The sequence below is a fragment of the Aquarana catesbeiana genome, linkage group LG03, assembly GCF_042186555.1.
Source record: "Aquarana catesbeiana isolate 2022-GZ linkage group LG03, ASM4218655v1, whole genome shotgun sequence".
In the NCBI taxonomy this organism is placed as follows: Eukaryota; Metazoa; Chordata; class Amphibia; order Anura; family Ranidae; genus Aquarana; species Aquarana catesbeiana.
Window position 1 is genome coordinate 528,828,115 of NC_133326.1, and position 12,136 is coordinate 528,840,250.

General features: G+C 46.9%; 1 protein-coding gene across 3 annotated transcripts in view; it reads right to left on the reverse strand.

Moving 5' to 3' along the window:
* Positions 1–12,136, reverse strand: part of LOC141132642 (uncharacterized) — a 155,028-nt gene that overhangs the window by 116,411 nt on the left and 26,481 nt on the right. For 2 of the 3 annotated variants that reach the window (XM_073621259.1, XM_073621260.1), the window contains exon 2: positions 1,114–1,464. In XM_073621259.1, coding sequence (XP_073477360.1) covers positions 1,114–1,464 — 351 coding nt within the window. The remainder of the gene's footprint in view (positions 1–1,113; positions 1,465–12,136) is intronic. The other variant, XM_073621261.1, reaches the window with a different exon arrangement.

Sequence of the window (12,136 nt, forward strand, 5' to 3'; positions counted from 1 at the left end):
GCACATTTTAAAAACAAGTAGATAAAGTGGTGTTCCACCCTAAAAAAAAAAAAAAAAAAAAAAATACATGAATGTTCCATAAAAAAATTGCATTTTTTTTTTTTTTTACTCACCTCCAAATGCCTGTTGCTAGGGGGTCCCTCGTAGTCTGTCTCTTTCAGTGCCTGGGCTGGTGACATCACTTCCCCTCGACACAGGAAGGGCTCAGCTCTGCTCCCTCCCTCTTGTCAATCATCTGGGACCCATTACAGGTCCCAGATGACTGAGCGGTCAATCACGGAGCGTGGCGCCGATTGCTGATGGCTGAAGGCTGATGGGCTCCAAGGGGCTTGTTTAATACAGAGGAAATGTTTTTTTCAGTTGGTAAAACCCAGATTGGGACCTACAGTCAGGAGATTTCTTAGAGATCTGAGAGGGATGAAATCTCCAATCCTGGGTCCTGGTTTTCATAGGCTTCAGCACACTGATAGGTCTGTTGTGTGCTAGGCTTTTACTAGTGACCTGACTCGTGTTCTGGGCTCCACCCCAGCAGACAGAGGAGGTCTCTGTCCTGGAGTACAGATGGGAGCCAGAGCAGCAAGGGGCTGCCAAGTGTATGGACCAAGCTTTTGGGAGAGGTACTAAGTGGTACTGCATCACTAAGACTAAGGGCCAGGAGGCTTAACATTCTTTGTACTTTGGATGGAAGATAAATGCTGAAAACTCCTGTGAGGGAAACTGATCAGTTTTGTATTTTGAACTTTCTTTTAATAAAAATAGGTAAGAAAAGCCCTTAAAAAGAAGTTAGTGAGTAGCTATGTCTTTAATGCACTACCATATTAAACAAGTACTCACATGGATTATATACTGTGTATTAAACCAAAAAGATGGACAATTAAGTAGGATAGAGGAATTTGTCATCAAAAGAGGGACTGCTGGGAGCTATGACCTGTAGTGTAAAGGCAAAGGACAGGTTTCTTTTAAGTAACTAAAATGAGTTCTAAGGTCAAGTTAAAGACATACAAACATAATGTTGGTTGCTCTGGTTTGTCTGCAGATATCACAGCAGATTTATTGGAGATGATGTTGGACAGATTAGTTTCCATTAGTTATTTATAGAAGCATTGTACTTACTTTCCCGAACCTTCACATTGGATTGTTCAATGACAAGAAGAACACTTACAGAGATCTCCACTCTGCAGCAGAATATTCCTTCATCTTCCTTAGTCACATTAGTGATGGTCAGTGACACGTCCCCTCGCTCTATGTTTCCCAGTAATTGGTATTTATTAGATGTCTTTTCAGTCACTTTGCTGCCATCAGTCTTGATGATACCAGTATTACAATAGACCGTAAATAGAGCTGTACAGCCACCTCTTCCCCAGCACATGGAGGTTCTTCCCTTGTCAGTAACAGAATATGTGCAGTTTAGAGTCAATGTATCACCTTCTACTGCGATTGCTGGTTCTCCTGACACCGCTACACCTGCAAAGATGAATCAATATATAAATCATTCTGTAACTCCAGTCAGAAAAACAAAAACCTGTTTTCTGCCAATGACAGCAGCCATTGTCTACCTGAGAAACATTTCCCACCTGTGCTCTGTCCCATGAATCCCCCCCATACAATATGACTGCTTTACACCAGACTGACAATTACATGTTGTTGTTTCTATGGAGCCTATCTCTGTCTACTGACACATCTGAACCTCATTGAACCTCATATGTGGAGTCTAAACATCTAGATGTAGAGGGAAGAAATCAGCATAACTCCATTTAGGAGGTGTTTAGTAAGTGTAAATACTGACCAAAGAAGTTAATATATTTTACCAGAGTTCCCCTTTAAGTTACAGCCCTTAAAGTAGAACTTAATGCAAAACATTTATTTTTCATTTTGGGCAGAGTAAGTGTGAGGGAATCATTATTTGTCACCAGAACTTGTGTCCCCATCGGAAGATTTCCCCCCTTTTCCTGTTCTTGTGACAACCCAAAATTTTAGCTTTTTTTTAACTTTTGCCCTCAATGAGATAACAATAAACAGGACAATTAGAGAGGGTGAATCTCCCTAATGGGCACACAGAGATCAATGAAAAACTAAAAAAATGTTTTGCCTTTAGACTGTAATATTTTGACCAGCACTATACTGTATATCAAGGATCCTCAAACTATGGCCCTCCAGTTGTTGCGGAACTACATATCCCATGAGGCATTGTAAAACTCTGACATTCACAGACATGAATAGGCATGATGGGAATTGTAGTTCCTGAACAACTGGAGGGCCGTAGTTTGAAGACCCCTGCTGTATATGCTTATAAACAGCTGTCCTCATACAGTGGCTAACAAGGCATATTGTCAGGTACAGGTGTAACCAGAAATGTGTGGACTGCCACAGAGAAAGCTCATAAGCCGGGGCGGACTGACAACTCATGGGGCCCCCGGCAATAGGAGATCCTGGGGTCCCCTGTCCCCACCCATGTGTTCTCGCCCACACTCAAGCCACACCCACACAATTTCCCATCTACATTTTGCACTGCCCACACTACATGCGTTCATCACAGAATTTCTCTGCACTCAAAATAAATGTTAATTATAGAATATAAAGAAAAATAAACTTATGTGACAGACCTAGCCGGGACAGAGGCTGTTGGAGAGGACTGAATGCAAGCCTGTTGCCTTTTGATTATGGGCCCTAGCATTTGGGGGAATGGTGCTCTCTGTGAGCTGTATGCCTGGGGACCCTGGGGTTGGTGTTACTTTGGATTCAGCTTCATGTCCCCCCAAAACACACAGACTCTGGGAACCCTTTATATGCCATATTAGAATGATAAGACTGAATTATACTGTTGAGACACATCCTGTGAGGAGCTGCTGGTGTCATCAACTCCAACTACCTGTGTTTATGTTAATTGAATGAGCTGATCACATTGTCCTCTATACAATGTAGGAGACGGGACAACTCCTATTGGAGCTGCTGCTATTGTGAGAAGGTGTCCTGTGATAATTAACTCAGTCTGGGCAAAAGGTCATGTCTCAATCACCTAGGCTGTATAAAGGATTAGTTAATTAGCTCATGTTAATTAGGTTAATTAGGTTACGTTTGTATTGTTAGAGTAATATTTTCTCCTGTATATAAGACTGTATTCTGGTTCTGAAAAGAGTCAGTTCATGTTAGCAACAAGCAAGTGTCGCCTTGTTTTGTGCTCAGAGAGGTTGGAATATCTGATATCTGTATACAGACTGGGAGGAAGTGGCATATAACGGAAGCACTCAAGCGGAGTGTGGGACGTTCTGTGACAACTTACATTAAAGAAAGTGCAACAACGGTACATTTCCAAAATTAAGAATTTTAGAAATTGACACAATATAACAGGTGCAACAAATGTCTTCTTAGCTGAACATTGTATAAAAAATATACAAAAAATAAAAACCTTTGTCCAGCATGTTACAAAATTACGGCCCTAGAATTGCTCTTACTCCAACGTTACCATACATGTGTGACGCCATTATTCTTTACATACAGAGCGTGTGCGGGGGTCATGGGTGTGCTTTACATTTATTTTAAATAATTTTTATTTACTTTATATCATTTTCACTGACCACAAATGTAAGGGGCATTCTTCTCACTGCCCACCAATGTAAGGGGCATTCTTCCCACTGCCCACCAATGTAAGGGGCATTCTTCCCAATTTTTCTTTATTAAAAGTCTTGCAATCAATAAGCATAAAATCACTATATATAATATACATATTTACATAAATGAAAATAAATATAGCAAATCTGCTCTCAAACAAAAAAATGACTTTACAGCAAAAACAAAACTCATCATGAACATGTCATTATTGGGGATAATCTCACTACAACTCACACCAATACACCAGACATCTGAACTGTGAGGTCAAGAAACAAACCCGCACCCATTATGCATGCAGCCCTTCTTCAAAAAGAAGCTACTAACCAACAAAAGCTAAAGGAGTGAAAGAAACAGAAAAAGAAAAGAGCTCCTCACCCAGAGATGGGCAGTTCACCAAAGGCAGGTCTGATGTTCCTCCACGCCCTTTTCCAGACCGCCCGAGGCTCCCTGCCCCTCTCAAGACCCCGAATTTTCCCAACCTCACCCAGAATATCGTGCACCACCACGTCAACAGTGAGGACTTTTTTCCGCAGGGTAATCTGGCACCGTGCATTCCATGTGAAGTAACGGACAACTATACTAACTAAAAACAGTGTATCCAAATCAAAATCCCAGCAAGTCGGGAATGCCCCGTACACCCACTCCGCATAACTCATGCGATAGAAAAAGGGGATGCCTAGAGCCCTCCCCACCCTTTTATACACCTCTATGTTAAAGGGACACTGCAGCAAAAAGTGGTCCATAGACTCCACTTTACCAACACACTCTGCTCTAGGACAATCCCGATCATCCACAGGGCGATGCTTCAAGTTCCCTCTGACAAAGAGCCTTCCATGGAAAGCAAGCCAGGCTTGATCCCTAAACTTCAAGGGGATTCTTTCTAAATTGATTAAACGCAACTCCTCCCTCATTACAGAGCCTGGGCAAACCCTTAAGGCCAGTGACACACTGAAAGCAGAGCTCAAAATCCTCTTCTCCAGAAGCTTCCTGGGGAGGGACTTGATATCCTCCACTGTCACCTGCCACTGCCGAAGTATTTTCAGACACGGGGCAACATAAGCCGGGAGCTTGCCATGTCGGACTCTCAGACTTTTCACTGGCCCGCCATCTTCCCAGCATCGCAGAAAAGGCCTAAAACAAGATTGAAAAATGCCCACCCATCCCGGCGGGTTCTCTGCTAGCATGTTACCAAGATTTTACTTTAAAAAGAGCAGAGAAAAGAAAACTATTGGGTTGACCATTCCTAGGCCACCCTCCCGCCTAGACAGGTAAGTTACATTGCGTTTGATCAAGTTCAGCCTACTTCCCCATAACAGTTGGAAAAAACAGCTGTACACCCTTGCATAGAGAGATGCTGGCAAGATACAGACGAAACTGACATATAAAAAGATTGGGACCAGGTATGTTTTGATCAAGTCAACCCTCTCCCTCAAGGAAAGCTTCCATTTCTTCCAGCTTGCTACTTTAGCATTGGCGCACACCAACCTGCTTTCCCAATTTCGATGACCATAGTCACCAGTAGGGATGAGCCGAACACCCCCCGGTTCGGTTCGCACCAGAACCCGCGAACGGACCGAAAGTTCGCACGAACGTTAGAACCCCATTGACGTCTATGGGACTCGAACGTTCGAAATCAAAAGTGCTCATTTTAAAGGCTAATTTGCATGGTATTGTCCTAAAAAGGGTTTGGGGACCCGGGTCCTACCCCAGGGGACATGTATCAATGCAAAAAAAACTTTTAAAAACGGCCGTTTTTTCGGGAGCAGTGATTTTAATGATGCTTAAAGTAAAAAAAAAAAAAAAGTGAAATATTCCTTTAAATATCGTACCTGGGGGGTGTCTATAGTATGCCTGTAAAGTGACGCGTGTTTCCCATGTTTAGAACAGTCCCTGCACCAAATGTCATTTTTAAAGGAAAAAATCTCATTTAAAACTGCTTGCGGGTTTAATGTCATGTCGGGTCATGGCAATATGGATGAAAATCAGTGAGACAAACGGCATGGGTACCCCCCAGTCCATTACCAGGCCCTTTGGGTCTTGTATGGATATTAAGGGGAACCCCGCACCCAAATTAAAATAAGGAAAGGTGTGGGACCACCAGGCCCTATATACTCTGAACAGCAGTATACAGGCGGTGCAAACAAGACAGGGACTGTAGGTTTGTTGTTAAGTAGAATCTGTTTGTAATTTTGAACATTTTTAACGTGTTTAGCTCCAGCCAAAAAATCTTTTCTAAGCTTTTTGGAAAACATAGGGAAGGGTTATCACCCCTGTGACATTTGTTTTGCTGTCTTTCCTCCTCTTCAGAAGATTTCACCTCACTTTTTTGTCCCAATGAAAAATGTTTTTTGAAAATTTGGGTTTTTTTGTGGAACAAGGATTGGAAAGCATCAGTGGAAAGGAGAAATTGTTTTCCCATATTAACTCTTACAGGAGAGAATTTCCCTTCCTAGGGGTAGATTTCATCTCACTTCCTGTTGTCTCCTTCCGTTTGCAAGTAGGAGTCGTTTGTAAGTTAGATGTTTGAAAGTAGGGTCCTGCCCTATATACTCAGCAGAAATTTGGGCCTTAGGTGTTGCTGTGGCCACAACACTGTAAGCCCTCACAGGGCCCTGCTGTGAAATATTAGATCAAGAATTGTAATTACATGCCCCTGTTGAACAGGAGCTGAAAAATTAGGCCTTAGGCACTGGTGCTGGTGCCACAACACTGCAACCCCTCACAGACACTCTAGTTGGAACGCAGGAACGAGCCCTGCTGCAAATTATTGCTTCAAAAATTGTAATTACACGCCCCTGTTAGACAGGGGCAGAAAAATTGGGCCTTAGGCACTGGTGCTGGTGCCACAACACTGCAACCCCTCACAGACACTCTAGTTGGAACGCAGGAACGAGCCCTGCTGCAAAGTATTGCATCAAAAATTGTAATTACACGCCCCTGTTAGACAGGGGCAGAAAAATTGGGCCCTAGGCACTGGTGCTGGTGCCACAACACTGCAACCCCTCACAGACACTCTAGTTGGAATGCAGGAACGAGCCCTGCTGCAAAGTATTACATCAAAAATTGTAATTACACGCCCCTGTTAAACAGGGGCTGAAAAATTGTGCCTTAGGCACTGGTGGTGGCGCCCAGAACCAAAAATGTTCTTACAAGCTATCAGCGTGATGATTGAGGAGGAAGAGGATAATTACTCAGGGATAGTCACTCAGCATCAGCATAGGCAGTCTTTGAAGGGATCTGAGATTTCAAAAAAAATTATTCGGTTACATCAGCATCAGGTGCTTGGTAGCTGGTGGTGATCCAAGACTCATTCATTTTTATGAAGGTCAGCCGATCGAGCGAGTCGGTGGACAGACGCACCCTGTGATCGGTTACCACGCCTCCAGCAGCACTGAATGTGCGTTCCGAAAGAACGCTGGATGCAGGACAGGCCAGTAGCTCAATTGCATACTGTGCAAGCTCTGGCCAGTGATCCATCCTCAAGACCCAGTAACCCAGAGGATTTTCGGTGGGAAAGGTGTCCAAGTCTGATCTTGCCCCTAGGTATTCCTGCACCATGTAAAACAGACGCTGGCGATGGTTGCTGGAACCGATCATACCTTGGGGCTGCGGACCAAAAAATTGTCTGAACGCATCGGTCAGACGGCCACCTTCTCCACCGCTCCTTCTTTGACTGACCGAAGCCTCAGCAACACGTTGTCCAGAAACAGGAGTTTGTAACCTCCCAGTCTCTGGGAACGCGTTGCACAGACCTTTCTGCAAGGCCTCCCGAAGATGTTTCATCCTCTGCTCCCTCTGCGATGGCAAGATAAGGTCCGCAACCTTACCCTTGTAACGTGGATCAAGGAGGGTTGCCAGCCAGTATTGGTCCTTCTCCTTGATACCACGAATACGAGGATCCTTACGCAGGCTTTGCAGGATCAGGGAGGCCATGCAGCGTAGGTTTGCTGAGGCATTCGGTCCGGAGTCCTCTGGGTCACTAAGAACGACATGGTCCGCAGCCACCTCCTCCCAGCCACGTACAAGTCCATGTGTTTCTTGGGACTGATCCCTTAAAGACTGCTGCTGATGCTGAGTGCCAGGCTCCACCTCCATACTGACACAATCTTCCTCCTCCTCCTCTTCCTCCTCGTCCTCTTCCTGTGTGATCGGCGGGCACGCAGGAACACTGTCTGGATAAAGGGGGCCTTGAGAGCTAAGGAAGTCCTCCTCTTCCTGCCTCTGTTCTGCCTCAAGTGCCCTGTCCATTATTCCACGCAGCGTGTGCTCCAACAGGTGGACAAGGGGGACAGTGTCACTGATGCATGCACTGTCACTGCTCACCATCCTCGTGGCCTCCTCGAATGGTGACAGGACAGTGCATGCATCCCTGATCATGGCCCACTGGCGTGGGGAAAAAAAACCAAGCTCCCCGACCCTGTCCTGGTGCCATAGTCGCACAGGTACTCATTGATGGCCCTCTGCTGCGTGTGCAGCCGCTGCAGCATGGCCAACGTTGAGTTCCACCTGGTGGGCATGTCACAGATTAGGCGGTTCTTGGGCAGGTTAAACTCCTTTTGGAGGTCCGTCAGCCGAGCACTGGCATTATATGACCGGCGGAAATGCACACAGACTTTCCTGGCCTGCCTCAGGACATCCTGTAAGCCCGGGTACCTGCCCAAGAACCGCTGCACCACCAAGTTAAGGACGTGAGCCAAACAGGGCACATGGGTCATTTGTCCCTGTCGGAGGGCAGAGAGGAGGTTGGTGCCATTGTCGCAAACCACCATTCCTGCCTTAAGTTGGCGTGGCGTCAACCACCTCTGAACCTGCCCCTGCAGAGCTGACAGAACCTCTGCCCCAGTGTGGCTCCTGTCCCCCAAGCACACCAGCTCAAGCACCGCATGGCATCTTTTGGCCTGCGTACTTGCGTAGCCCCTTGAACGCCTACGGAGCACCGCTGGTTCCGAGGAAGAGGCCATGGAGGAAGAAGAAGAGGAGGGGGTGGAGGAGAGAGGTGTGTCACAATCAGCATTTTGGAGGCGTGGTGGCGGAACAACCTCCAACACTACTGCACCTTGTCCTGCATCCTTCCCAGCTGCCAGCAGAGTCATCCAATGCGCCGTGAAACTTAGGTAACGTCCCTGTCCATGCCTGCTGGACCATGAGTCAGCGGTAATATGCACCTTACCGCTGACCGCCCTGTCCAGCGAGGCATGGACATTGCCTTCCACATGCCGGTAGAGAGCCGGAATCGCCTTCCGTGAGAAAAAGTGGCGTTTGGGTACCTGCCACTGAGGAACCGCACATTCCACAAACTCACGGAAGGGGGCAGAGTCTACCAACTGAAAAGGCAGCAGTTGAAGTGCTAGCAATTTTGCCAAGCTAGCATTCAACCGCTGGGCATGTGGATGGCTGGGAGCAAACTTCTTTCGGCGGTGCAGCAGCTGGGGCAGGGAAATTTGCCTGGTACAATCTGACGTCGGTGTACCAAAAGCAGATTGCCCACAAGTACTTGGCTGTGACACACCTAATTCTACACCTTCATTCCTCTCACTGCAGGTCTCAGAGAGGACTGAAGGTCTAGTGGGGTTGGAAATCTCAGCTGATGAGGAGCAAGGAGAGATCCTCTTTGTTCTTTGGTGTGGGTCTTTTAGATACGCTTGCCAACGAACTGCATGGCAGGTCAACATATGTCTGGTCAAGCATGTGGTACCCAAGCGGGAGATATTTTGGCCACGCGAGATACGCTTGAGACATATGTTGCAAATAGCAGCGGTGCGATCTGATGCACTCGTCTCAAAAAAGGCCCACACCAAAGAACTTTTTGAATAACGCGCAGAGACTGCAGCGCCCTGCACATGTGGAGCTTTGGGGTGTGATGCAGTCAATGTGCTGCCCTTAGGCTGGCCCCTGGAGGGCATCCTGCCTCGTTGGTGATGTGCTGCCGCCTCCTCCTCCTCCTCCTCCTCCTCTCTCCTATCAGGCACCCACGTTGAGTCAGTGACCTCATCATCCCCTCCCTCCTCATCACTGGAGCAAACCTGGCAGTATGCTGCAGCAGGGGGAGCATGACTGCCAGATTGCTGTCCTTCTTGGGCACCCCCTCTGTCCGCGCTCATGTTACTGCCTTCATCGAGCTCAGTATCGTCATCAGAGCCTTCCAAACGCTGGGCATCCTCCTGGAGCATGTACCCAACACTGTGGTCAAACAGTTCGAGGGAATCCTCATGAGGACATGGTGGAGCTAGGGAAGGAGTCACTGATGACATTGAGCTGAGGGAAGAGGCCGCTGCTTTGCCAGACAAAGCACCCTGGGCATGGGTGAGAGAGGATGAGGAGGATGAGGACGGCTTGGTCATCCACTCGACCAAGTCTTCCGCATGTTGCGGCTCAACATGGCCAGCTGCCGAAAAAAAGGCCAAGCGTGTCCCATGGCCACGTGCTGATGAGGATGCACCGTCTCCACGACCAGCACTAGACACAGAGCCTGCTTGCCCTCTCTTATTGGCTTGTGACTGTCTGCCTCTCCTTCTTGGCCTTCCAGACATACTAATGGCCTGTAGCTGCACTAAGCTGGGATAGAACACCTGTAATTTTCTTCAAGTAGCTTTATATACTGTAACCAGACAAGCCTGCCTGTCAGTAGGAAGATAACAGGAACGGATCTAGCTGAACACTGTGAGCAGGACGCACTGTACTAAATGTAAATAGTCTAGCTGCCTGACCGTGGTACTAATAGGATCAAATAGAACACCTGTAATTTTCTTCAGGTAGCTTTATATACTGTAACCAGACAAGCCTGCCGGTCAGTAGGAATTTAACAGGAACGGATCTAGCTGAACACTGTGAGCAGGACGCACTGCACTAAATGTAAATAGCAGGAACGGATCTAGCTGAACACTGTGAGCAGGACGCACTGCACTAAATGTAAATAGTCTAGAAGATAACAGGAACGGATCTAGCTGAACACTGTGAGCAGGACGCACTGCACTAAATGTAAATAGTCTAGAAGATAACAGGAACGGATCTAGCTGAACACTGTGAGCAGGACGCACTGCACTAAATGTAAATAGCAGGAACGGATCTAGCTGAACACTGTGAGCAGGACGCACTGCACTAAATGTAAATAGTCTAGAAGATAACAGGAACGGATCTAGCTGAACACTGTGAGCAGGACGCACTGCACTAAATGTAAATAGCAGGAACGGCTCTAGCTGAACACTGTGCGCAGGACGCACTGCACTAAATGTAAATAGCAGGAACGGATCTAGCTGAACACTGTGAGCAGGACGCACTGCACTAAATGTAAATAGCAGGAACGGATCTAGCCGAACACTGTGAGCAGGACGCACTGCACTAAATGTAAATAGCAGGAACGGATCTAGCTGAACACTGTGAGCAGGACGCACTGCACTAAATGTAAATAGCAGGAACGGATCTAGCTGAACACTGTGAGCAGGACGCACTGCACTAAATGTAAATTGCAGGAACGGATCTAGCTGAACACTGTGAGCAGGACGCACTGCACTAAATGTAAATAGTCTAGAAGATAACAGGAACGGATCTAGCTGAACACTGTGAGCAGGACGCACTGCACTAAATGTAAATAGCAGGAACGGATCTAGCTGAACACTGTGAGCAGGACGCACTGCACTAAATGTAAATAGCAGGAACGGATCTAGCTGAACACTGTGAGCAGGACGCACTGCACTAAATGTAAATAGCAGGAACGGATCTAGCTGAACACTGTGAGCAGGACGCACTGCACTAAATGTAAATTGCAGGAACGGATCTAGCTGAACACTGTGAGCAGGACGCACTGCACTAAATGTAAATAGTCTAGAAGATAACAGGAACGGATCTAGCTGAACACTGTGAGCAGGACGCACTGCACTAAATGTAAATAGCAGGAACGGATCTAGCTGAACACTGTGAGCAGGACGCACTGCATTAAATGTAAATAGTCTAGATAGAAGATAACAGGAACGGATCTAGCTAAACTGAATACAGTGTATATATATATATGCAACACCTGGGATGCATATATATACACAATACACTGTAAGTGCAGCTAACTGACTGACTGTTCTGCCTAATCTATCTAACTCAAATCAAATGACACTGTCTCTCTCTCTCTCTCTCTCTCTATCTCTCAGCACACCGGAACACACACTACACAGGGCCGCCGTGCAGGCGGCCTTATATAGTGTGGGGTGTGTACTAAATCCCCTGAGCCATAATTGGCCAAAGCCACCCTGGCTTTGGCCAATTACAGCTCTCTCTACTGACGGCGCTGTGATTGGCCAAGCATGCGGGTCATAGTGCATGCTTGGCCAATCATCAGCCAGCAATGCACTGCGATGCCGCAGTGAATTATGGGCCGTGACGCGCCACACGAATTTAGCGCGAACGGCCCATAACGTTCGCAATTCGGCGAACGATCGAACAGCCGATGTTCGAGTCGAACATGGGTTCGACTCGAACACGAAGCTCATCCCTAGTCACCAGGACCAAATTTGATGCCCAACACTTTAATTTCCTGCTG